The sequence below is a fragment of the Copidosoma floridanum genome, unplaced genomic scaffold (assembly GCF_036245765.1).
Source record: "Copidosoma floridanum isolate Cflo_tuat_1 unplaced genomic scaffold, Cflo_Japanese_pri ptg000029l, whole genome shotgun sequence".
NCBI lineage: Eukaryota > Metazoa > Arthropoda > Insecta > Hymenoptera > Encyrtidae > Copidosoma > Copidosoma floridanum.
In genome coordinates, this window is record NW_028321906.1 from 2,815,187 (window position 1) to 2,842,438 (window position 27,252).

The window sequence follows — 27,252 nt, forward strand, 5'->3', positions numbered from 1 at the left end:
GTAATTAGTTATTGTAAAAAAATACGAGTATTTATTTAAAATGGTACAATATCCAACTGGTTACATTAGTAAAAAAAACCAAAAAAGAAAAAAAAAGAATACAGTGATAGCGTACTACAATCAAGCAGTTAAAAAAAAACATTTTTTGTCGCATCTTGTACTGAAAACAAATACGTTAACTGTTGTTTCTGTCTTACATACAGTGAAAATTCGCTCGTAAGGTAAAAGTACTAGTTACTGGCCACTTAGTAGCTGTTATCAAAAGAACATCATATATTTTAAACAGCTTTTAAAACTTTAACTTCTGTTAGGTATCATTTGAAAGCTATGAATGTATTTTAAACTATACGATAAATAGAAGTCGTATATCCGACCGTAGACAATAATAATTTATAATAATCTGAGTATGTCAGATGCTTTAGTACATGGCCACTGAAAAAAAAGGTTGCTTTAGTGGCCCAAATTTAAGAGCCAGTAACTGGCCACCCCATGCTAAATGTACATAAATCGAGGTGGTCGGCTACTAGTGCTCGCAGAAGTGAGGTTATGTACACATTTTATGTACAAGTGCTCTAGTACTAGGCCACCACTTTTTCAAAATTATTTTTTAAAGTGGCCAGGTACTGGTCGCGGCTAGTAACTAGTGCCTTTACCTTAAGTCGTGAGGGGAATTTTTGTTAAGCGCCCGATGATTTTTACTGGGCGTAACGGTATAAAATTGTTAAGGTTAGGTAAAAAGTCCGGAGTAACGACCTAGTCCTACGTTTACCGTTCCACACGGTAATTTTTATGGGCATTTACGATAAAATTTATGAAAAATTTCTCTGAGTGTACCCGGTTGGATTCTAGGTGACATTCCAATTTGTACAGTGGGCGTAGTAAGGTGGTATGTTTGGGTGTTAGAAAGGTATGTGTAGAATTAAAAACTTATTACTATCAAAAATTAAAAAATTTTTATCAACTATAACGAAATAAAGTTGGTAAAAGAGGAAGAAAATTTTTACGCCACTATTTTCGCACAATCTCACTACGGTCACTGAAATTTTTATAAAACTACTAACTCCAAACGTCAATTATATCGAAAAACTTTGTAGGTAGTCAAAATGAGTATATCATTTGTCTTAACAAAGTGGTGACGTGATATAAAAATTGTTAATATTATAATTTAAACACCGTAGACTTGTTATGGTACAGACCTAAGCATTAAAATGATGATTTTTATTTAAAAATCAAGTGCTGAATTTGTATAAATTCAAGACTTTCTAATCGTTTCATCTTTGCTGATTTTATTGGTATCATAAAAATCAGATGTTGGCAACTTGGTTGCTGGATTATGTAAAAATAGACGTAGAAAAAAATTGTCATCTTTTGTAGTTATCTTTTTTATTTCAAACTTTTTTCTTCCTTTCAATAAATAATCCATTTTTTTATCAATGGTAGTCCTATGGAGTAAAATGTGGTTCGGACATCTAATTATTATAAAAATGTTTAGCGAATAAGTTTCATTACATACATACGCCATTAGGACCCTTTGCATGGTATGGTATTAAACGATCAAGCCACCTTGAAGGTAAGAAATTCTGAAAAATTTGAAATGGTACTATTTTTTGTTTTTAATTATATTTTTTAATTTCTAATAAGCAAGTAACAAGTGCTTTTAACTTAAAACAACAATTCTTTTTTTTATCATAAATTTCTTTTAATAGCAAAGATTTTCATCCTACCTTTTCTCTAAATTCAACATAAAAATAAAAAATTATCCAGTTCAACTTTAAAAACCTTGTTCTCCAGTTAGCACCTGTATATCTGCAACGTTGCGTCGTTGTAACGACATCTGATAAAAAAATAAGAACCTGATCAATATGCAATGACAAGTTATGTGTACTTGACTCTTACCAGTTGGTAAATTTTAAATACCACGGACGTACTCGACATTCACGTTTGTTCTGTTGCAGAGACCGAATCATGCTACGTCGGTCCGGGTTACCCGAGTCCGCAGCATGCAATGATTTATGGGCCCCGCGAGAAAATAATTTACATAAACTGCATACACACCGACCCACTCAAGCCAGACGTCTTAGCTACCGTTGATGTTGACCCCGACAGTCCAACTTACTGCCAGGTGGGTTATTATTTTTCCAATTAGCATGATGCTTTTGCTTTCAGTTTATTGTTTTATATTGTCAAATCGTTTCGCGTTGCCTTCTACGAACCGGTGGTATGAAAAGAGAAGTAGTAATTTCCGTACCTCGTAGTGCAGGGCAAGCACCAGGTTCGAGGAATCTGCAAAGCAGAGCACGAAGGACACCTTATGCTTGCCTAATTGCATGTACACCAAGTGCGATCTCTATTTTTCCTACTAAAGATGTTGCATTGAAATCATACACGTCATGAGCCAATCGCATAGAGTCAAAAAAAAGGGGTAGGGACATCTTCACCACTACTATGCGTTTGCTCCATGATTTTTTTCTCCGTTCTATAGTTGTAAAATTCTAATTGACAAAGTCTAAATTTCCAACAGTTTTCAACATTTAAAATTTACTATAAAATAAAATTGTCCTTACATATAAGAATAGTTCATACACATTTTTAAACAGTTTTTGAGGTAGTTTAAAATTATTTTGCTCTGTTTTGGGTTGAAATATTATTTCAACAGATAAGATAATTTTGGTCACCTTTAAACGATTATTACGCTCTTGGTACGAACAACATTCGCAAAATAAACACCATAAAAATAGAAATACGTAGCAATCTACACTACAATGGCACTTTTGTAATAAAAACTATTTTATTGGTTTCTTAAATTTTCTGGAAATTCGGAGCATATGCATCAAGTATCTGTAACTTCTGTACTTGGCACTTAGTTGTCAAACGTCCATTTTTGCAAGTATGGAAAAAAATGAAATTGTCTACAGGTTTTGAGTAGTTACGGCGAAATCGTCCATATCTGATTAAAGTCATAATTTTTCTCTTTTCTTCCACTGTAGATTATCCACAAGCTTCGAATGCGTGAAGTAGGTGATGAGCTACACCACAGTGGCTGGAATATCTGCAGCAGCTGTCATGGTCAGCCTGAGAGGCGTGACACCCTAGTGTTGCCCTGTCTTATGTCAGACAGGGTTTATTTTATCGACGTTTCCGATGAGAGGAAACCCAAAATCAAAAAGGTGTGTAAACAGGTTTCATTTATTCGTATTTATATATACAAATACGATATAGTTTTTAAGTATTTTAATTGTAGTATTATTCAAAACTGCAGTGCGTAAGGTAAAAATACTAAGAAATTATCACTGTTACTTTAAAATAAAAGCAGTATATTGAATGTAAGTGAAAGTGCAAAGTTAAGAATGCTGAATAATAACTTCAAAAAACATTGTCTGCTATCTAAGACTGAAAATTATTATCATAAGAGATGAGAATGTACAAACATAAATATCATAATTATAATCATGTTAATAAAAATTTAAGGAAACACTTAGAAATTTAATTATTGAGAACTAAAGTCAAACATGTTTGACGATATCAATACAAAGGTAGCATAACGTAGAAGTAGGCAGTACTTCCCAGGGGTCGTCCACAGCGCCGTCTTGCTCAGGCTCCAGCTCCATCGCTGGCAGCTATCGAGATTAGGATATTTTCCCAGCTGGATTAGTGGAGATTTTCTGGATGCCATGTCTAATGCACTACTTCCGGACGGTCGACCTCTTCATGATCTTTTTTGTCTACGGCCACGTTGAGTTATAACTTTTTGAACTTCTTGGTTATATTTTAAAGTCTGTTAACCTTTGCAACCACTGCAGACTTTTTGACGGTACGGGCAACTTTTCACTTCCTTCCGCTTCTCTTTTCTGCATTAAAACGTACTATAGGTCTCCATAAACCAACGTAGAATGAATCATCAGCACTCTTTTGGTTTCTAATTCTTTCGGCCTTCTTAAGCATCGATATTTTTTTTACCTTTTTTGTTTACTTCTGTATTTTTTTTTTTCTTGTATCGTTTATTTTTAAGCGACTTTTCGTTATCTTTTGGTGGTTGTTGTTGTTTTTTTCTTGGCTCTGGTGGTATGATAACCTTTATTAGACGTTTGAATGTGTGAGTAGTAATACTGCGCTTGAGGTCGTCAACGTACTGTTAAACTATCTTGGCTATAAATTCTGACCGTCCTTCAATTAATATGCTTCCAAAGTCCGGAATGATTTCCATCAGAAGAACTTTAAACTTCTTTGTTGCAAGTTCCACCCTTGGCAATGCTTCCACCCCTTTTTCCAATTTAAGATTCACGTCGGGTTTCGTTTCAGCTGATTCCACGTCTTCTTCTTGTTTAAATTGTTGGTCAATGAGTCTTAAGGACCGGGCTTTTTACAGTTTTCTAAAGGGATTAAGTACTTTGGACTTTTTAACTTTAATTCCGAAAGTTCTGAAAAGAACGTGAAAGTCTGGTTTATTTTGGTGCAACAGAAGCCAGTTGCTAAGGGCATTATCTGGGTCATATAATAAATACTTGAGGAGATACGAGCCAAGGCTTAATATTTTACCTAATTTAGTGACGTTTTCAAGAATGGGCTGTATAAATTTTTCCTGCTTGCAGATTAATCCCAGTAAGGATTTCCTTACAGTTCTGTCAACTTTGGTGCCCGAGGCCGTGCTTCTGAAAAACGTAGCCAACAGTTTATTTCTTCAACTTTTACAAAGTCCCTTCCTCCGTCGTCACCCATTTTTGCAATCATCTCATCCCTGCTCATATTTCTATTCACGTCGCAATCTTCTCTTCTTTTTTGATACTTTTTCCTCCTGATCAATATTCTTTTGTGCTACACTTTATTGTTTTTCGACAGCTTCTAGGCGACGCGTGACGTATCTGCTTTATTTGAACCTGCTTCTGTTAAACAGGCTCTACCAACTGCACTTCCGGTGTATCACATTGCAACATTGCAGGGAATAGGAACTGCTGGAATGGCTGTTGGTATCTTGTTGTGCTTCAATTGTGCTACTCTGTACGTCAAAGGCAAACAGTTTGCTCCGTTCATTTATGTTCTTTGCTTCAGGTACAGGTGACAATTTAAAATTGTTCTTTAATTCCCTTAGCTTCTAAAATTTTGAAATAGGAGGTGTTTCAAGTGTATTTACGTGTCTTTGGACTAGGAGAATATCCCCATCAGATGCTAATTCGGGAGTACCTGGTGCTGTGGAACAGCTTTGCTTTAAGCGTTTTGTCGGTACGAAATCGTCATCTTGAGTGACGTTCTTTTTAGCTTGATTATCAGGAGTGCTGAAAAGACTGCCAGAGGTATAGTACGGCTCTTTTGGAGTCGACAATTTACAACCCTTTGGAGTCAGAAGTCTTTCCACAGCGTATGTGCTACTCCTTTTTGTCAAATTTTGATTGCCGGAAGAATAAGGTAGTGATGGGTCAAACGAACTTTCATCGTCGCAAGATGACAATATACACACGCTAAATAAGTATGTTTGAATACTGTCATCGCCATCAATATCCTTTTCCACACTAAGACTGAGAAGCACTGTACTTAGATAATGTATTTGTGTGAAAGAAAGAGGCACGTGGGGAAATACAACATTTTTATAACTATTAATATAAATGATGCAAATAACTCACCTCCATATATATACATATACATATATAGACATATATCTTATGCCACTATAAGATATCCCGTTGAAAGTCAAAATTCGTGAAATTAATATTGTGTTGTGGAATGACAGTCATTGTCAGATAAAATAGGTACTTTTCGTGGAATCGCATCAAATTAAATAAACTTACATGGCTTTTCTAAGTGTGACCTTGAAGCCTGAGGTTTCTGGATAGTCATCCGAAAGTGGGTTTATCCAGAAGCATGAGATAGAGAGTTCACGTAGATCATGTAGAGCACGATGGCGTCGATGCTTGCACTGTGGCCTTTTGTCTGCCGCTTCTGCATGAGTTTCTAACGTGGTAACGGTAGCTAAGAATTATACTGCGGAGCAGGAAAAACGAACATTACTGAAACAGTCAAAACGCACTTTATTATGTAATGCATAGTACGTATACAGTCAACAAAAATCAAAATTCGTGAAATAACGGTATGTCGTCCAATGACAGTTATGATCAAAAAATATTAATAATATAACAAATAAAAGGGTAATGGTAGATTAGGAGATAAGGAGAAAAAAAGATCTAAAATAACTTACTGTTTTCCGAAGAGTATATATACATGGTACCTAGTAGTACTTCGAGCACTCCACAATGACGATCGTAGATGTGTGCAACTGAAGAATGCTGTAGGCAGCAAAACATAATGGCGCTTAGCTTTGTTTAACAAGTGTTTAAATTAAGCAATACTTTTGACAAATTAATTATTTATTATAATCTGGTCTTTGCGCGCTCTGAACAACATCACCATTGACAAAGAGTTGTGTTAAGTAAATTAAAAATACTATATGGAATATACAAAAGGATTAAAACATATTGTAATTCGATGAACCATTGATTTTACCTCATCAACTACCTTTGTTTGGATAGTTCTTATTTATAATCAAATTTATTTTTATTTAACCAGAAACTGATAAAATAGAAGTAACACAAATTAAAGTTATTATACAGTGGAGATAAGGTGCCCACAAATATAAAAAACAACATATATCTAAGTAAAATTTGAACTTTTTCATGGGGGGGGGTAACGAATCCTCTTGTCCTTATTACAAAGTAATATAAAAAAAATTGTAAGGTAATTAAGGGGGTGTAAAATTTTTTAACATATTTCCATTAATACAGGATTATTCTAACATTTTCTCAAAGTATTCTAAGTTTTTGTGAGGGATTGTGGGGAGGTCACTAAGGTTCAGGTGGGGGGTGTAGAGGGGTAGTGAGGGGACGTGGGGGTTCACACAAATTTTTTGGGTTGAATTTACAGAGAAATAAAAAGAATTTTCCCTTGTACTGTAAGAGGATTGAAGGAGGTTGTGGGGGGCTGTGGAGGGACCATGGGGATGTGGGGGGATGTGTGGATAGCCCCACCAAAATAACTATGTAATATAGAAAGATATATATAAATATGTTATCCCGATCACAAATATTAAAGGGGCTCTGATGAGGTCCACACTAGATTGCTGAATTAATCACAGATGGTCCTTGTATGGCATGGTCACGGGGCAAAGACTTTCATTGACTTTAGACAAATCATTAATCCTATGTCAGTGTCGTGGATTAAATTCCAGTAAGGACCATCATAAAAATCTGAGTGCCCTGACCGGGAATCGAATCCACGACCCCTTGAGCTGTGATGTTTTAATAACTAGTATGCTAACCAATTGAGCTAACGACGAGCTCCGAATTTGTTGTATTGCACTCCTAGTAAAAGAAACCACATGTGTTAGTCAACTAAACTAACAGATCTGCAGAGTCGATAAAAGTTAGATCACTTGCCCAGTGTCAATTATGAGATAGTATGAAAGGAGGAAAAGATAAAATTTGTCATATTCAGCATCAAATTTAGTTACGTAATTTTTGGATATTCCTCATCCCCCCCCCCACGTAATCAATCGTAAACAAATAACATACCCCCCAGGTGTTTACGTAATTAATGGACAGCCCCTACGTATCTAATTGTATAGATTCTGGAACCAGAGGAAATGCACAAGTATGGAGTGGCAACGCCACACACTTCGCATTGCGCACCCACGGGGGACATCATGATTTCGACCATGGGCAAACCGAATGGTGAGGCTCGCGGTGACTTTCTCTGCATCGACAGCAAGACGCTTGAAGTCAAGGGCACTTGGGTTATGGGTGAGAGAAGAGCCAAGTTTGGCTACGATTTTTGGTATCAGCCGTATCACGACGCGCTTATTGCCACTGAATGGGGCGTGCCAAATGTGTTCAAACGAGGATTTTCTGCTGAAAACCCTGAAGATGTGGGTAAGATTTGATTGAATTTCCAACTTAAAATGGTTATGATAGTTACTTTTTTTCTTAAAATGAGGTCCTTTAGAGAACTACTTTTAGGGAATGGTTAAACAGTTCTTAGATGGTAACAGTTTATTCTAAGTAATATAATAATGTTTAACACCTACGCAAATCCAACTAATGACGTACAAAGTACTAACATTGACTAAAAATTGCTTCTTCAAACAGAGGTTTACGGACGAAGTTTGAACTTTTACTCATGGAAGGATAGAACACTTCAACAGGTCATCAACTTGGGGAAAGATGGCGTAGCTCCACTTGAAGTTCGTTTTCTTCACGACCCTTTAAGCTGCGAGGGATACGTTGGTTGTGCAGTAAATTCGATGGTCTATCGGTTTTACAAAAAGGATGGCAGCTGGGTCGCAGATCAGGTCATCAAAGTACCATCTAAGAAAGTCGAAGGATGGGTAGCACCTCACATGTCTGGTAATAACGTTAACGATTGTTGAAAAATCTATATCCTATATTTGATCAAGAGTTCATCAGGTTAATATATTCAACATTTTTGTTATAATGCCATTTTTTTTATGACTGACCTTTTGATAATGCTGTTTTAAATCTTCACGTTCGAAATAATTTCAGTTATATATAATTCTTAAAATTCACGCCCAATTAGATGTTCTTTTTTCACAAAATATCAAAACGATTTCTACTCAAATTGGTATTAGACACAGCTCTATGTTTCTTTTATAGGTATGATCACTGACATTATTCTAAGTTTGGACGACAAATATTTGTATTTTTCAAACTGGCTTCATGGTGACGTACGCCAGTACGATATAACTGACCGAGCAAATCCAAAACTCACTGGACAAGTGTTTGTGGGTGGCTCTTGCCTATCTGACTCTCAAGTACGAGTTATCGAGGACAAAGAACTGAGCGAACAACCTAAGCCAGTATTTATTAAGGGTCGTAAACTTGATGGCGCACCTCAGATGCTTCAACTTAGTTTGGATGGCAAGCGATTGTACGTGACAACGTCGATTTTCAAACCCTGGGACAGGCAGTTCTATCCAGAACATATGAAGTACGTCGATGCGTTTCAGTGTATCGGCGAATTATTTTGTATATCGTACACATTGTATATGCTTTTTATTGTAGGAATGGCTCTGTCATGATGAAACTGGACGTTGATGTCGAGAAGGGGGGAATAAAGCTCGATGAGAATTTCTTAATCGACTTTGGAACTGATAAAAATGATGTCTTATTAGCTCATGAGATGAGGTGATTAAATAATTTAATGCTCAATTATAAAAGACCACGATATTTCGTAAACGCAGTCATTATTCCTCTTTATTTTTTAATTTCAGGTATCCTGGAGGAGATTGCACTTCGGATATTTGGTTAATAGATACTCTACAAACATAAAAGTCAATGGTGAACTGTCTAAAATAAGAACTTCAAAATGTTTCTTGTTTCTCTATGAAGTAACATGTATCATGAACCTTTAAAAAAATAAAAAAGTTTACATACATTTCAATTAACAAATAGAGTACTTTAATGAATATTATATGACATAATTATACATTATATCGATTATGATTTTAAGTAACATATTTCATTGTCCTATAGAAAACTCATTCTAGTACAAAAGTAAATCAATGAAGTGAAGACGACTGTAATAAGAATGATAATAACAATCATAATCATAATAATAATAATAATAATAATAATAATAAAAATAATAATAATATTTATGGAATGAAACCATATGGACAAAAGAGGATCGAATGGCATAGATTTATTCGTTTTAAAACTCATAAAGACTCAAGCTCAGTTAGGCATAAAGAAATTTATATTTTACACTGATAATTATTCTGATCAAAATCGCAATCAGAAAATGTATTGTCCATTTAAGTGAAGACAGCGAACGATTAAAAAGTTAAAATAATCCATTGGTAAGCTTTTCATTCATTTGTTAACTTGCATGACGGTAATATCAGTTTAATAAACAAGCCTTAATATTAACTAATTTTAACTGTCATGCTATAATGTATAGATTGCAAAATAACACAAAACATAACCATAACAAATGCATAAAAAAAATTAAACGTCTAGTGCAAATTACAAAACAATCCTTGTGAAAAATTAATTCTCAAAAAGCGAAAACTACTTAGGGAACGAAGTACCTACAACCGAACGTCAGTTAGTCATGATATTATATTAATATAATATTAAAGTCTACTCAAAAATCGGAAAAAATCTATTTGAAAGGAAAAATTCCCAAACGGAAATTGTAAGTAGTCGATCAGTAGGGCCTACTTAGGCTGCCTATTTTGCCAACTGAGGTCCTACATTGGCAGCGTCAGGTGGCGTTTGGTAGGCCCTAAGTAGGCTGCTTCCATTGACGTAACATAACCACCTTTCAATCGATAAATATAAATATGTACACATAATAATACACATAATATTTTAATTAAACAAAAGTCATGCTCTATTTCAAACGAATCATACTTAATTTTCACGAACATTTTTTACTACGGCATTGTTGATCACGTATAGTGACAAAAATATATATAACCCTAAGATAAATAGAAATTTTTTATATAAATGATGATATAAATGTACTTAACCTTAAAAATATCTTTTTTACAATTGATATCAAGTTTACAATATAAACATGTGATTCGTGAGTTAATTCTGAGGAACTATTAAATAATAACCAAGAAATAAATACAAATTAAATGCTCACACTACAGTTTGCTTTTTTTTTATACAAAAACATATTGATTCAATTAAATGACAGATGAACTTGACTTGACGGTGGACATCTAAATGACTGCAGTGTGCAAAGTGTTGGATGTGAAAATTTCATAATCTTAGTACGGTTCTTAAACAGTTTTTTTTGAAATAACAATTATTATTTCTAATTCAGTACTTTGAGAAACTTTGTTTAGTGGACAACAAATTTAATGTCGATTGGTTTTGTCAGTCTCATATGTACTTATAAGAATACTCATGAATCATTTCTATAGGACTCAATGAAAGACACTTGTAACTTGTGTACTTGTGTATAATTTTATGCTACAGTTTATACTGCAACTGTAGCTAATACAACTGTATATACTAGTCGAGAAGTAAGATAAAGATAGGTTATGTAGGCTGCCTTATGAGTACATCACGCATGCCCCCTGACTTGCCTGCATGTGCCCTCAGTAGGCTGCCTAAGTAGGGCCTCACGAACTAGAGAGGCAACCGACTTTCATTTCTGTTCGGATTTATTTTTTTTCTAACGTTATGGATATCTCGAGGTTAGCTACACGCAATCAGATGGTGATAACATGCATGCAAGTATTAAAAATTATAAAAGGAAATCATCTGTTTATACTCAAAATGAATGGACTAAACTGATCTGAGACTGACAGAAAAATAACAAATACAATGCTGGATAAATGCAGGAAAAGAGTAATAAGTTCAATGGAAAAGTTTCTGTTTAAAAGATAAAAATAGTTCCTCTTAGTTATGTAGCGTTTATAAAATATGCTGCTGTTAACCCAGAAGAGAAAGGATGATCTACTGCGTATGATCAACAAGAATCGAATAATTTCATAAGTTTTTAAGTGATTTCAAAGAAGTTTTGGAAGTATAGTTACCTATACTTATTAGTAATTTTTTTTAAACTTTACGGGTGATTGTTTAATTTACTTGATCCAACAGAAAATACATACTTGTTGTGCTTAAAATGACTCAAGTAGTTAATAATTACATTTTCTTATTAGCTATAAGAGAGGTACTTATCACAAAAAAGTCAATAATTCGTAAATCATTCAAATGGCTTCGTTCGTTAAAAAAAGAATTAATAATTTAAATGACCAGTTAGCTTATAAATAAAAATTATTAACATACAAAATTTCTCATTTTCAAGCTTTTGAGTCTCTAAACAAGTGCTTTTACCCCATAACTATGATGTGCTCTAAAGCACTCAAACTTAATGACCTGGGTAGGGGATAAAGTAGATCTTAATTCGATTTTTGTAAATAAGAATATATTTGAAAAATCATGGCAAACTAGTATTTTTATAACTTGCATATTCTAAGATTATTCTCCTAAAAAAGTTCCGTGGACTTATAAGTTATTTATCCTTGTAGAATGCAACTTCAGTAGTTGTTAAAGTTTTAAAGTTATGACTGTGTAACTTGTTAGCATTTTTCTTATAAAAATTGTAATGAGTTAGTTAAAACTTTTAAATAAACGGCTGACCCTTTTTGATTTTTTTGGAACAGGAAGGCACCCTCTGGTATATATATATATATATATATATATATATATACATATATATATATATATATATACATCACATTGAGAGAAAAAGTAGTACAGGCTTTATGGAAGACATTCAGTTCTTTCTTCCGGATACAGAAAGTTATTAAAATTTATATTTTTAACATTATCAGAGGTAAGTTGATATTTTTTTCATGAAAGAAAATCGTTTATTAAGGCCGAAAACATCTTTTTAAAGGTACGAAGTACAGTTTAAACTAACATGCTTGTTTACCTCTGAGCAGGCGCAACAGTGACATCAGCAGCAGAAGCTCAATGTAGGGTTAACTGTACTTCGTATCTTCAAAACGCTGTTTACAGCCTAAATAAACGATTTCATCGTATGAATAATATAACAACGTAACTCTCATAATGTTAAAAATATGTAATCCAATAACTTTTTGTATTCAACACCTTTTCCACCACAAAAAACAATAAAAACTTAATGTCTCTCATAAGGTCTACTACTTTTCCTCTCAGTATGATATATATATCGCCATGTCACGAGGTACAGGCATGCCATATGCATATTCCTAATACGGTGCGAATAGACACTAAGTTTAATTATTGTAGTATGTAGCTCTTTCGTTGTTGAAAAAAAGTGAAATTATTAACTTATTAAAATTCACCCCCAGATTATTAAGTTTAAAGGCTTTAGAGTAGAGGGTTATGGGGTTAAAATACTTGGGCTAAGGGGTCAGGGGCTTACGAGCTTGCATACAAATTTGTTGGTTCTAAAGAACGTTTGAACTTGCCGCTAGCTGGGCATCCCATTGGGCCACGCTCCACGCTGCTCAAACTTCCAAAAAGAGTGAACAAGCTGTACAGAACCTATATTCTTTTATATTAGAGGACTTGATCTGGGGTGTATTTCAGTGTTGTTCTCCGACAACTCTTTTTGACAACTTAAACATGACATACGATATCATAAGACACGATAAAGTTGCCGGTAAGTTGTCGGAAAGGAAAGCAATACTGGAACACAATGTCAAATGGTGTACTGACGAGCGTACCCAGGTACGTGAGCACTTTTTATTTGGAACGTTCCAAATGAAAAAATTGTGACATGCCATATAGGTCTATTTAGTCTGTCCACTTACTTTGAGATTCTTAGAAACGCAGAGTACGTTTTTTTTTGTGATCGGTATCGGTCAGTCGGTCAGTCGGTCCGATTCCTCTAGTATATACCTACCGACAGTTCTTACGAAAAACAACGGAATTCAGAATTTCCAATGTTATTTTAAATGGGAAAATCTGAGTTCCGTTGTTTTTTGTAAGAGCCATCGCTACATAGTAGATATGTATATACATAGTCACAATATAGACCAAGAGCTGAGGCCCGAGGGTGGTCAAAAATCTAAACCAGCCAAGACCCATGTGAGAATTGAGAAACGCTGTGATTCTGACCGAAAGTCATATAGTTTATTCTGGTAAAGAGTTATGTGGTAATTATTCGCTTTGAGCGCAATTCCAAAATCGCGCCCCCACTGGGCACTTTGAGAACGATTGGTCGTGATTAGAAAAGGATAGTATTACACGAATTGATTTTCACTGTTTTCACACATGATTGTAGAAAAGCGATATTTAAGGATTGGCCACCTGGTGAATGGAGCCGGGAGCTCGATTTCAAAATAAGGATGACGAATGAAATGACGACCAATCGTTATCAAAGTCTCCACGTCTCCAGTGGGAGCGCGATTTTGGAATTGCGCTCAAAGCGAATAGTGGTGCCATATAATTTATTTTATAAACCAGCTGCAACTTAAACTAATGGATAGAAAACAAAAAGTTGTTAACGGATACCATTTGCAGTCAAATTGGAACTTATTTTATACCCAAAAATCAATCTTCAAAAAAAATGTGTATATATATATTTTTATTTTATCTGCAATCTTATCTATATAACCTTATCTATTATCTTGAATTATTATCATAGATAAGAGCAGTGTTAGTTAATCGGTTTGGAAAGGTCATTTTTCCACTATTATTAAATCCGAATATGGTCAAAACTTTGACTCTGGATATAAATTATTGTAAAAAAATCAATTGACAAAGTTGTGGCTTAATTTTGCTATTTTGTGGGTCTATTTATTAAAAAGTCGACTTTTGCACAGAAGATAATTTTAATCTTGCCACAAATAGCACTCCGAGATGACAATTACTTTACTGTTTCTATCCATGTGTCTAAGTTGCGGCTGGTTTATAAAATATAAAAATATATCATACGGCACTACTATAATTACCACATAACTCTTCACCAGAATAAAATATGACAGAAATATTTTCGATCTCTACGAATCATAAGGTTTCTCAAGTCTGATCTGAGTGGCAGCTGGTTTAGATTTTCGACCACCCTCACGGGAGACGTACCATATAACTTTTTTTTGCTTTGAACTCTTTGCAGGCCTATTTCATAGGCCCAATGTACTGAAAAAAAGTTACATGGTACTTGGTACGGCCCCAAGTCTCAGCTTTTGGTCTACAATAGTAAATATGGGTACGTTTTTTTGTGACCGTCAGCCGATCCCATTCCTCAATAAAGTGTATCTATATTTACTGTGTATATAGATGTTCAGTTCACCTTTTTCATTGTGAACGTTCATAATAATAATGAAACTCGTGTGTCAGTCGTGTACTCGTGTCTCGTGTGACCAGTGACATGTTGGCATTAGCAATGCTAATTTAGCGCATGGCCTATTTAGTTTGTGTGTGAAAGTGTGTGTGTGACCCGAATTCGGGAATCGGGACGGGAAATTCAGGTCTGGGGCAGGGTTGGAAACTCTGGGGTCGTACCATGTAACTATTTTTCAGACTTGTGAAGTTGGCGCCCGTAAATATTAAATATTAATATTTTGCACCCATTCAGGGCTTAAACGATTCCTCCTTACTTGCGGATTTATCTTCCACTTGAATTTTTATTTGCGGATCAATAGTTTGCGAGATATTTGCAAAATAAAAAGTCGAAAATGGGCGCGGCGCTGAAGTATAAAAAACTTTGTTTTAAGTGCTAAATTGGGTTAAAATCCAATTCTACCTGTACGATTCGATTCCTCCTCATTTGCGGATTACGGAGGTATATAAATTAATGTAATTAAATGTCACAAAGTTTGTAAATAATGAATTTAATTATTGAGTGAGAGAATCTAGTAACTTTTGTTTAGTGACTTTTGGTCCAGTGCACCGTTCCTGTTGTTCGGTACATGTCGTTTCCTCCGTATCCTCCACTTTAATTTTTATTTGCGGATCAATAGTTTGCGAGATATTTGCAAAATAAAAAGTCGAAAATGGGCGCGGCGCTGAAGTATAAAAAACTTTGTTGTAAGTGCTAAATTGGGTTAAAATCCAATTCTACCTGTACGATTCGATTCCTCCTCATTTGCGGATTACGTAGGTATATAAATTGATGTAATTAAATGTCACAAAGTTTGTAAATAATGAATTTAATTATAGAGTGAGAGAATCTAGTAACTTTTGTCTAGTGACTTTTGGTCCAGTGCTCCGTTCCTGTTGTTCGGTACATGTCGTTTACTCCGTACCGCGGGTTCTACAAAATATTTATCAGAATAGAAAACTTTAGTAGGTATTAATCTATTAATTATTAGCTATAAGTTATTCAGCTTTTGGGTCAATCCACACACACATACATTGCATACTTCAAACTTAAGGAAAAATTTATTTGTCAATAGGTACAGATTTTTCATCTTAAGAATCTAATATCTGGAATCTATTGTGGCAAACACTGTGGACTGATATTTATTCATTACGCGCAAAATTTTAATATTTGTTGTTATTCAAGAAACAAATAACAACACAACTAAAAAGTAGCAGTACAGCTATAATCATCACAAGACAAGCCACAGCTAAGCACACGAGTAATAATTTTGTTTGGGCAAGTTTTAGAAAACAGCTCAAGCATTCAAATTTCGCGCTTAAATGATTAATCAGGCGAATTGAAGATCAAGTTACCGACCAGTGGAAACGGATAAAAGTGACACAGGCTGTGTTCGCCTAAGGCTCTGTTATTAAGTCTGTTAAGGTCACGTGATCATTTATCATAAGTGCGAGGGAGACAGCATGATGTCACCGTCCCACTCGCACTTATCATAAATGATCACGTGACCTTAACAGACTACAAATGGAGCCTATGTAAACACAGCCCCAGTAATAAATTTACAAGTACTTAATTTAAAAAAATGTTTATTAAATGGGCTTACACTAGATTGCATAGTCATCGAAAAATGTGTGTGTGTGTGTGTGTATTAATCCAAAAGCTGAATAACTTATAACTAATAATTAATAGATTAATACCTACTAAAGTTTTCTATTCTGGGGCCGTACCATATAACTATTTTTCTGTACATCGGCCTATGTTATAACAGGCCCGCGAAGCTAAAAAAAGTTGTATGGTACGGCTCCAGATAAATATTTTGTAGAACCCGCGGTACGGAGTAAACGACATGTACCGAACAACAGGAACGGAGCACTGGACCAAAAGTCACTAGACAAAAGTTACTAGATTCTCTCACTCTATAATTAAATTCATTATTTACAAACTTTGTGACATTTAATTACATTAATTTATATACCTACGTAATCCTCAAATGAGGAGGAATCGAATCGTACAGGTAGAATTAGATTTTAACCCAATTTAGCACTTACAACAAAGTTTTTTATACTTCAGCGCCGCGCCCATTTTCGACTTTTTATTTTGCAAATATCTCGCAAACTATTAATCCGCAAATAAAAATTCAAGTGGAGGATAAATCCGCAAGTAAGGAGGAATCGTTTAAGCCCTGAATGGGTGCAAAATATTAATATTTAATATTTACGGGCGCCAACTTCACAAGTCTCTATTTTTCAGTACATCGGCCTATGTTATAACATAGGCCTGCAAAGCAAAAAAAAGTTATATGGTACGGACCCTGAGGTCCGAGCGCTCCGAGAGTTCCGAGTGTTCCGAGTGTTCCGACTGCTCCGACCACCATAAACCATAAGCGAACGAGTGTAATGATGTAAGTAAGTAGATAAAATGTACTAAAGTAAGTATAAGTCTATTAAATGCTTTTGTACTTACTTATCAGTTGGTCAGAGACATTAAAAAAACAAGGAAGCTCACACCCCTGATACTTTGGAAGATATTCAGCGTGTGCAGCGCTTACATACAATTATTAATAATTGGTACAATAATTACATTGTCACGAGTCACAATACAGTGAAGGAGATATTGCACACAATAAAAAAGTTATTCATCTTTTTCACAGAGTCTCTGGTGAATATCTAATTAAGTTTTTTAAATTGTGCGTGTAATCGTGTAAGGATGAATAAAGGCTAAATGGATACGTGTGGAATTTAAGAAATAAAAAACAATTGTAAACAATTGTGAAAATATATGAGAAAAGTACGTCAAAGCTAAGAGCTTGACAGTCGGACACTTGTTCGATTCAAGCAACGTACACAATCTTCTTATGTATACATACATATTACGCAAAAAAAAAAGTTAGCGAGAGGTACATAGGATGTTGAGAACCCATTAAACATCCGAGCAAGATGAGATCGTTTTTGCTGTGAAACGAGCTAAAGAGTTCAGCCGACGGAAGCTGCATTAGGTTAACGAACCTGGGACCAAAGGATAGAGACATTCATACATCTCTATGTCCAGGAAGCGTTCGAACACGCCGTGCCCGACCCAGAGACAAGTTTTTGGAAGATCTGTTCTTTCCTTCCCGCCGCCTGCCCCTCCCAGCTAGTGAGTACATGAAGAGGGCTCGTGGTGTGTGCGTGCGTGTGTTTTACTTCAAGTGAAAAAAAAAAAAAGATTTGAAGTTTTCAATAGTTGGTTAGATACAACAATGGCTGGCTCCTTTGACCAGTATGATAAGGCCAGGTGAGATTTTGTCCTGAGTTTTATTTTACAAGCACGCATAAGCACATACTGCTAGATTTCTAATCCTGTTTATTTGCCATTAAAGACCCAGGTGGCACGTGACATTGTACCTACTTGATGGACTTGTTTATGCTTTCTCTTTTGACTCACAGTATTTTCTAAACGCGTTTTTATCTTTTTGGTCTGCATGAATAGTTATTTGTTAACTTACCACTAGTTCTTTGTCAATTTTGGAGTATGATTAAAAATCTTTGCTTCATGTTGAGTAAAAAAAAAGTTATTGCTCCTAAACTTGGCAATGATTAATTTAACAATGCCTTTTCCTTAACGTCAAATTGTTCCAAAGTCGTTATTTACTTGAAAGGTATTGTCCAAATGAGATGGTTATTAATTTACTGATTCATTGGTGAACTTCTTGCAGCTGGTATTTTGGAGCAATGTCTCGGCAGGATGCATCTGACTTATTGATGAGCGAAAAGGAAGGAGGTGTGTTTCTGGTAAGGGACAGTATCTCCATACATGGTGATTTTGTCCTGTGTGTCAAAGAGGACAGCAAAGTCAGTCACTACATCATCAACAAAATCCAGCAAAGTGATACAATACGTTATAGGATTGGGGATCAGTTATTTCCTGACATACCAAGTCTACTAGCCTTTTATAAGCTTCATTATTTAGACACTACGCCGTTAATTAGACCAGCACCAAAGAAAATTCAGAGAGTTATTGCTAAGTATGACTTTGAAGGCAATGACCCTGATGACTTGCCGTTTCGAAAAGGTAGGATATTTTATTAGCTTCTTTATTACAGTATGTTATTTCTTTGGTAAAGAACCTATAAATTATACTACAACATCATTAGCTTTGCTGTGGTAAAGTACACTTGAAACACTTACAAAGTTTTTTCATAAATGTCGAGATAAAATAATAATCATACAATTTAGATAAGATTAAATAGTTAAAAATCAACCTTTTACATTATAGACTTGCGTAATGGAAAGTTTCAAAGAAGCGCTAATTTTATGAAAAATAAGACTGGCATTGAGTTTTTATTCTACATATTTAAATTGATTTCTTTTAATTGATTAGAAAACAATATGATTAAGGATTTAAAAATCATGTATGAAAAATGATACATTATTGTAATTCGTAGATTTTATATTGGCGTTTTAACTCTTCCAGGTGATGTCTTGACCATAATCTCCAAAGATGAAGAGCAATGGTGGACAGCTAGAAACAGTCTTGGGCAAACCGGTTCTGTGCCAGTGCCGTATGTGCAAAAATACGAGGAAGACAACCACACGGGAGTGGAATCGATTCCAGCAAGGCCAGAAAGTGGCGGTAGTTCAGGTTCGGGTACAACACAATCATCGCATGCTGAATCTCAACCAGTGGGTACAAACTCGCAGCAGGGCACTCCCAACACGAACACGTTGACACAGCGTCGCTCTAACATTCAACGAACGTTGCCAGCATTTGCCAAAGTCAAGCAAGCTCGCGTACCCAACGCGTATGATAAGACGGCGCTAAAACTTGAAGTTGGTGACATAATCAAAGTCACGAAAACAAACATCAATGGCCAGTGGGAGGGTGAGTTGCACGGCAAAGTTGGACACTTTCCTTTCACGCACGTTGAGTTCGTTGACAACGAGACACCCGAGCCAGAGAGTCAGGATGCTTAACGGGCTTTTGAAAACGATAGAAACAAAAAAACGATTGCAACGTAGTGTTTTTTTTTTACCAAAAGTACATGTATACTGATGCATATGTGTGCGCCATAAAGGAGTTATATTCAATTGTGCGATGCTATTGGATAGTATCACGATTCAAGTGAATTTTCGTATCCTTGCCAACTAAGTGCAATGTATCATCGAATTTTTGTAGCCGTTGACGACTTTATATTTAAGATCTTTCATGCACCGAGTTCATCGAGAGATGAACGTAAAATTCTGATAATTTTGACAGTACTATGCTGCATTTGACATAGTATGCGTTTTTAATGTGTGAACTTTGTAGCGGGAGAACAAACGATGGCTTTTTCGTGTTTGAAAAGAAATTTTTCCAGGTAATTTAAAAGAAAAAGGCATGGACAGTTTTCACTGTTTTAGACTAGCTTTAAGCTTTTTATCGGGCCTTACACGGCAGAATTGTTAAAATAACTAATTAATTTGTGGAGTAATTTCGATTGTAAACATTCGACATGGTAATACTTTGAAAGTTTTGCTCTAAATAATTAATTAGTATTTTCATTTAATTTTTATAGTTGTATTCAGTAAGTCATGATTATTAACAAAAAGTGTCCTTGTCTAGATCACTCTCAAGTGTAGATATTTATTCATCATTATATTACATAATTAGTTTATAAAATGAAAATTGAAAAAGAAAAAAAAAAAATAGAATAGAATTCAACGACTAGACTATCAGGCAATTAATTTTATGTAATTAAACGAAAATACACGAGGTCTTCCTGATTGATGCTGTTTACCACAAGTATACCAAACAAATTATTATTGTGCACCATAGCATCAATCTCTAGTCAGCGCGATTACTAAGAAAAAGAAAAGTAATTTAATTAAAGAAACACGCTTTTATCATGTACATAGTACATCTCACGAAAGACCTTAACATTTTTTTTTAAGCACTATTGATCACTATTCATAAATATTGGTTAATAAAGTAACGCTGCCTCGGCTAAGGATGATTTTTCAGAACGTCTGTATCGTAAGTATTTTGTACAGATCGTAAAAAATAGATTTCAGCTTGTTTTTTTAAATGTTAAGTTGAACATGTCTCTTAAGAAAACGACAGTGTATGTTGAGTAAAATGTGATAATGAAAAAAAAAAAAAAAAAAACATTCTCATGGAGCTGATCAAAGTATACAGCTTTTGACTTAAAAAGATGCATTTATTTTTTAAGTTATTGTAAAGTTACTGATAAAGACGTTGAAAGTATTTCGAGAATCAGTTTTTCTTTGGCCCAGTAATTTTTTTAAACTTTTTACTAAATAAATACGGAATGAGCTAGTATTAGAATAACATAGTAAAATTCATCAGCTCAACTGCCAATCTAACAGTACATGCAATTAATGTATAAAATTGAGCTTAAGAGGCAGCTTTAATCAAGAATATACCTTCCTATAAGGTAAAAAGCACTACGCACATGTTGTACAAAACATAAGGGAATAGATAAGAGACTGTGCCATTATGTGAACTTCGAATATTTTAACATCGTCGAAATATATGAATCAGCTGACAAAAAAAAAAAAGAATACATCGCGAGGTGCGAAAGGCAGCTACAATCGAGCAGTACTCTATTGTCCTCTGCCACACGAGTGATGGAAGAATAGATCTGTGTTATAGGTATTTCTTGTGTTGTGCAGTTGTGCACACTCATTGTACGCTTGGTATCATACTGACGGTGTTTCGAACGCAACAAGAAAAAAAAGAACATGTATGAATGTTTTAGATTGCGTAGTTCGCATGTGAATACATAAGTAAGGCATGAGGCGCAAGAAACAGAAAAAAACAAAATTTAACGCTGAAAGAAAAATGGGAATACAGCTGCGTGTACACACGCTACTAATGTATATTTTTCTAACGCGCATATATTTATACTGCACTTTTATACGATATCGAATTTTTGCCAATGAAAAACAATCGCAATATTATCGAAAAGATTATGCATACAAAGAAAAAATACTAAGAAACTATAGATAAGTAATCGTGTTGTAATTTATATTAAAATTAATTAAGTGTATGCTGTTCAGTGCGAAAAGAATTATAAAGTGTAAAAATAAATATACTTAGGTATTATGAAAAACGAAAAAAAAACGTGTTTACTTTGTTCAACACCACAATATTTTTTTTGCTCAACAATTGGTATTTAACATTTTTTTGTGATTTTAAGTTTATTTCAAAGTAATACTTGACTTACATATTCAGGTATCTAATAACAACGCATTCCACAAGCCACAATAATTAAATACACTACAGTTCGTTGGTAAATTAGACATTTGCCTCGGAAGTCGACGTCATGTTAATTTATGTATGCATGTGTGTGTGCGTGTGTGTGTGTGTGTGTGTGTGTGTGTAATATAGTGAAAAAATCGCGCTCTACGCTTTGACTTCCGATTTTACGGCCTTAACTATGACCATTATAGGTGTGCGCGCGTAATGTACAACGTCGTCCGTGACAACCAAGAATCATAAGGCTATTGTTTGTCTTTGAATTATTTACATTACAGAAGTAAAATGACCCAGCCTGCGTCATAAGCAACGATCGCTCTCTTAATATTTTTTTTTCATCAATTTGACAAAAATAACTGCAAGCATTCCATTTCGATCGTTGATTGATTTCTACCGCGCCAGCTGCGTTATCAATGCAGCGCACATCTCAAAGAACTCCATTGAGTGGTGCCCTGTTGGCTGTGTAGGAGGTGCAGCAGCATCTATTTTTAAAATTGAAACCGTCAATGATGTTTACGTAAAAATTAAGAACAATTTGTTAGTTTTTATGAAAAAAAAAAAAAAAAAAAAAAAACAACTGACCTGTAGATATATCTTCAGACTCCTCACTGGACAAGGATTTAAAATCTAACAGGTAGCTCTTGTAATCTACTTGGTAAAGCTGTAAAGACATCTTGCTGTACCTGTCCGTTACCTTGTTTTTGCAACGCACTCGCACGCTGTACGGATTAATAATTTTCCACTCAAAATTCAAAGCTTTCATGGCACGATAAACCTCGTTCATAATGTCGTGAGGTTTTGATTGCGATCTTATCCCTAAATGCCACTTTGCCCTCTTAACTGGTGTGCCTCGGTTACCCGATGATTGTGAGGGTGTACTGCTTAGAGAACCCTGTCTCTCTCGAAGGGCTTGAATGTGAATGTAATTATGAAAAATGTTTCAATTCAGTTTATTTTGGAAATATATTATCTAAAAAATATGAGTACTAACGCGCTATTCGTTCAGGGTGTGGCTTGAGAGGACTGCCACTCGCTTCACTGGGACTGAAAGCCACAGGAGGTGGGCTTGATGCAACATAAAAGTCTTTCATCTCAGCTTTGGCTGCTTCATCGGCTATTCGCTTGTTGTCAATTATTAGGTGATAAGCGATAGCTAACTGATCATGGGGATCACCATTGAGCAAGGCTGCGTGGACTTCTGCTTCTTTTACATTAAATTTCTCACAAACTTCATTCACAGCATCGATATCAATTACCGATGTGTCTTGCTCCACAGGGGAAGGAAACAGGTACGTGGGTAGATCTTTTTGGAACCAGTCGTGTTTTCTGCAATTACAAACGTTGTGGTAGAATGTGAATTTCAACCGTTGTTTACCAGTGTAAGTAGTAACTAAACAGGGTTGGAATTTTTATTGAAAACTCATTTCATACTTGATATCTTCTATCGTTGCCCTCTTTATGGGATCAACTTGCAACATGTGACACAGCAGGCTCACCACAGACTTGTTAAGGTACTCAGGAATAGGAAAAACCCCAGCTACAATGAATCTTTAAATTTATAGAATACACGAAAATTCCTACTCTAAAATAAGTAAAATAGACCTTTAATTTTGCGAAATAACGTCGGAACATGTTCATCATCAAAAGGTAATGTTCCACAGAGAAGAGCGTACAATATGACCCCACAAGACCAAATATCAACTTCTGGACCAGCATACAACTTTCCTGAAATAACTTCAGGAGCAGCATAATTTGGAGATCCACACGAGGTTCTTAAAAACTCTCCATCCATCATCATGTTTGACAGACCTGAGATAAACAATTTTTTGTTTTCGAATTATCCATACTATTGATGGAAGATAGACAACTGCTGTCAATGACATACCAAAATCTGCAATTTTGACATGAAGGTTGTGATCTAAAAGTAAATTTTCAGGCTTCAAATCACGGTGCACTATCATGTGCCTGTGGCAGTAGTCGACTCCAGAGATGATTTGTTGAAAAAATCTCCTTGCCTCATATTCTTTGAGTTTGCCGTGTTTGACAATATAATCAAATAGCTCGCCCCCAGACACATATTCCATAATCATAAATATATCTGTTGGAGTACTTATGACCTGATACCTAGAGCAAAAAATACATAACTACCATGACAGGGAGCTGTCAAAGTAATGCTTGGTTTATTCGAGCAATGAAAATATGAGAACACACAATTTAATGATATGTGGGTGTCGGAAAAGCTTAAGGTTTTGGATCTCCCTGCGAATCTTGCCCACCACATCTAAGCTCTTAATCTTCTGTCGATTGAGAATTTTCACAGCCACCTTGTGCTTTGTGAGTACGTGTTCACCAACTAAAAATGAATAAAAATCAATGCTCTGTTGAACATACATCGTTTTTTTTTTGTTTGATTCATAAATTAAACTAAAAGAGGAATAAGCCCCTTTTGTATGACACCCAACTCACTTTTCACCTTCCCAAACGTCCCGACGCCCAGGGTAGCGCCTAGAGTGTAATGTCCTATCTTGACAATAGGCTGTGCCTGACTGTTCGACGCTTTGTCCGACATTTTATCAGCTTCTTGTGAATAAAAAGAAATTTTTAGTAAAAACTAATAAACATATAGTTGCGGTGATCGAAAGAAAAACACTTTAATTGATACACACACACAGCACTGTCGTTTCGTAAACCGTATTATTTATGCGAAAACTTATGTATTCTTTCTGTACATGGCGCTGCGCAGCAGCAGTGCGTCGGCTGCTATTAAAGCGTATAAATTGAAAATATATATATGGATGATTCTGCCATAAAATTTTCCTAATTACCTTATTAAGGAGTCAAGATATCAGCTTGAAAGTTAAAAAAAAAAAAAACACTTTCAACATAACTTCATGTAATTAGCATATTCAGTTTGAATTTCATGTAGTTGCAGGCCACTTATGGCAGAATCACCCATGTATAACATGCGTGAAAACGTGAAAATCATGGGGTGTTTTCCGCAATCGTCACCAGCAAGTAATTTAAGGTTGCGCTCTACGCTACCATCAGGTCGATAAGTTAACTACCTTGAATTAACTGGCGCTCTGTTCCGTAATCTGGCCAGTTAAAATAGCAGACGACAGTCAACAGCGGATAAAATCTTCAGTTTTTTCTCGACTTTCACGTCGTCTGGTGTTTTAACTTGCAGATTACGGAATATATTTGTTGACTTACTGACCTGACGGTAACGTATAGAGCGCAAATTTAAATTACTTGCTGGGGCCGTACCATATAACTATTTTTCTGTACATCGGCCTATGTTATAACATAGGCCCGCAAAGCTAAAAAAAGTTATATGGTACGGATCCTGTTGACGACGATTGCGGAAAACACCCCAAGCGGCGTTACCACCACGACCTATACGTATAACTTTACAGCCTCTGATTTTATCATTCTGGTGAAGAGAGCACGGTGTAAGATGTACTTGAAGTTATGTGTAGTAATTAAAGAAATTACTACTAAGTAATGCCATATGGTCGATATTATTGAACCATATGAATATCTCTATTTTTAGAGGTCGACTTTTAAGTATAAAATAGATTGTAAACTTGCCGCAAATAGCATAAACCACGTCAACTTTTTATTATCTATCTACAAGATTTAATGCGGCTGGTTTGTAAATATCAAAGTGACTTTGCTGTAAATAGCAATAGTTATTTGGATCAGCGCCATCTAGCGGTCTTTGTTTTTTGGCCAGAAGTGGCTCCTAAAATTCTCCATCAGAGCATTCTGGATTAGAGCCAATTAGTCTATTACAAACCAGCCGCAACTCATGATGAAGCCATAAAATAAAAAAAATAACAATACTTATGGTTTAGGCGGCAAGTTAACAATCTATTTTCTACCAAAAAATCGACCTGCTATGTGTTTGTACTTTTAAAGATAAATTTTAAAGCATAAGATAGATTTTTAACTTGCCGCCAAAAACACACGTATCGTTATTTTTTTATTTTATAGCTTTACTATAAGTTGCGGCTGGTTTATAATTGACTAAATGGCTCAAATCCTGAATGCTCTGATTGAGAATTTTAGGAGCCACTTTTGACCAAAAAACAAAGACCGCTAGATGGCGCTGATCCAAAATAATTATTGCTACTTACAGTAAAGTCAATTTATTAGTCATAAACCAGCCGCAAATGATTTTATAAATAGACGATAAATAGTTGACATTTCTTGTGCTACTTGCGGCAAGTTTCTACATTAATATACTACATATCTTATATGGCTCATAAAATCGAAAACATTTACAAAATTACAACACTCTTGACCTTTTACCATTTACTCATGTAAGCACAAATTAATCAGTCCATTAAAGAGACAACCGAAGAAAAATGGCCTGAAAAAGAAGCACAGTCACACGAAAAGTGATCAGAGAAGGTTGGGTTCTTTGTTTACTTATAACACGTAAAATTTACATCTGTGTAATAAATGTATTTTTCAATTAGTGAGATCCGATGCTCCATTCCAGGAGACTCTTCGTGTGGCTGCTTCTTTTTAAGACCTTTTTTATTCAGTTGTCTCTTTTCGACTGATTAATTTACGTGTATATTTGATCGTGATTTACGATTTCTGTAACACAAATTTTGTTATGTACATATTATATAAGTTAACTGTTTATTGGAAATCTAAAGATGAAGGGCTGTTCTTTCATTAGTTAATGGTAAAAGGTCAAGAGTATTGTAATTTTATAAATATTGTCGATTTTATGAGCAATTCAACATAAGTAGAATATTGATAGTTTTGGAGGTCGATTTTCAGGTAAAAGATAAATTGTAAAGAAATCTAAATTAAGTGAGATCCAATGCTCCATTTTTAGGAGACTTCCTGTGTAACTGAACTTCTTTTTTAAACTTTTTTTCTTTAGTTGTCTCTTTTGGACTTATTACTTTACGTATCTATTTAATCATTGTTAAAGATTTCTGTAACACAAATCTTGGTATGTACATATTATATAAGTTAGCTGTTTATTTAAACTGAAAAGTTGAAGGGCTGTGCTTCTGCGAGTTAATGATAAAAGGTCTAAAGTATTTTAATTTTGTAAATATGGTAGATTTTATGAGCCGTATAAGATAAGTGGAATATTTATACTTTTTAGGGTCCATTTACAGGTAAAAGACATATTGTAAACTTGCCGCAAGTAGCACA

The 27,252-nt window shown here is 35.0% G+C and overlaps 3 protein-coding genes across 4 annotated transcripts; 2 read left to right on the forward strand and 1 right to left on the reverse strand.

Annotated features, from left to right (window-relative positions):
• The first annotated feature begins 1,838 nt into the window (after positions 1-1,838).
• Positions 1,839-9,329, forward strand: LOC106637645 (methanethiol oxidase-like). Its single transcript, XM_023390840.2, has 8 exons — positions 1,839-1,874; positions 1,956-2,122; positions 2,988-3,167; positions 7,610-7,913; positions 8,130-8,387; positions 8,655-8,988; positions 9,063-9,185; positions 9,272-9,329. The coding sequence occupies exons 1-8, from the start codon at positions 1,868-1,870 to the stop codon at positions 9,327-9,329; spliced, it is 1,431 nt and encodes a 476-aa protein (XP_023246608.2). The 5' UTR covers positions 1,839-1,867.
• A 7,950-nt stretch (positions 9,330-17,279) lies between these two features.
• On the forward strand, positions 17,280-21,788 carry Crk (Crk proto-oncogene, adaptor protein). Its single transcript, XM_014350528.2, has 3 exons — positions 17,280-18,105; positions 18,527-18,882; positions 19,285-21,788. The coding sequence occupies exons 1-3, from the start codon at positions 18,071-18,073 to the stop codon at positions 19,782-19,784; spliced, it is 891 nt and encodes a 296-aa protein (XP_014206014.2). The 5' UTR covers positions 17,280-18,070; the 3' UTR covers positions 19,785-21,788.
• A 192-nt stretch (positions 21,789-21,980) lies between these two features.
• AMPKalpha (AMP-activated protein kinase alpha subunit) lies at positions 21,981-24,770 on the reverse strand. 2 transcript variants are annotated; one of them, XM_089595860.1, is made up of 8 exons: positions 24,535-24,770; positions 24,280-24,421; positions 23,954-24,192; positions 23,671-23,877; positions 23,500-23,605; positions 23,059-23,394; positions 22,651-22,982; positions 21,981-22,550 (listed from the first exon to the last, which is right to left on the reverse strand). In XM_089595860.1, the coding sequence occupies exons 1-8, from the start codon at positions 24,635-24,637 to the stop codon at positions 22,459-22,461; spliced, it is 1,557 nt and encodes a 518-aa protein (XP_089451986.1). In that variant the 5' UTR covers positions 24,638-24,770; the 3' UTR covers positions 21,981-22,458. The 2 variants fall into 2 exon arrangements, with proteins under 2 accessions (XP_089451986.1, XP_023246594.1); XM_023390826.2 differs by having other exon boundaries at positions 21,983-22,550; positions 22,651-22,977; positions 23,060-23,394.
• Between the last annotated feature and the right edge of the window lie 2,482 nt (positions 24,771-27,252).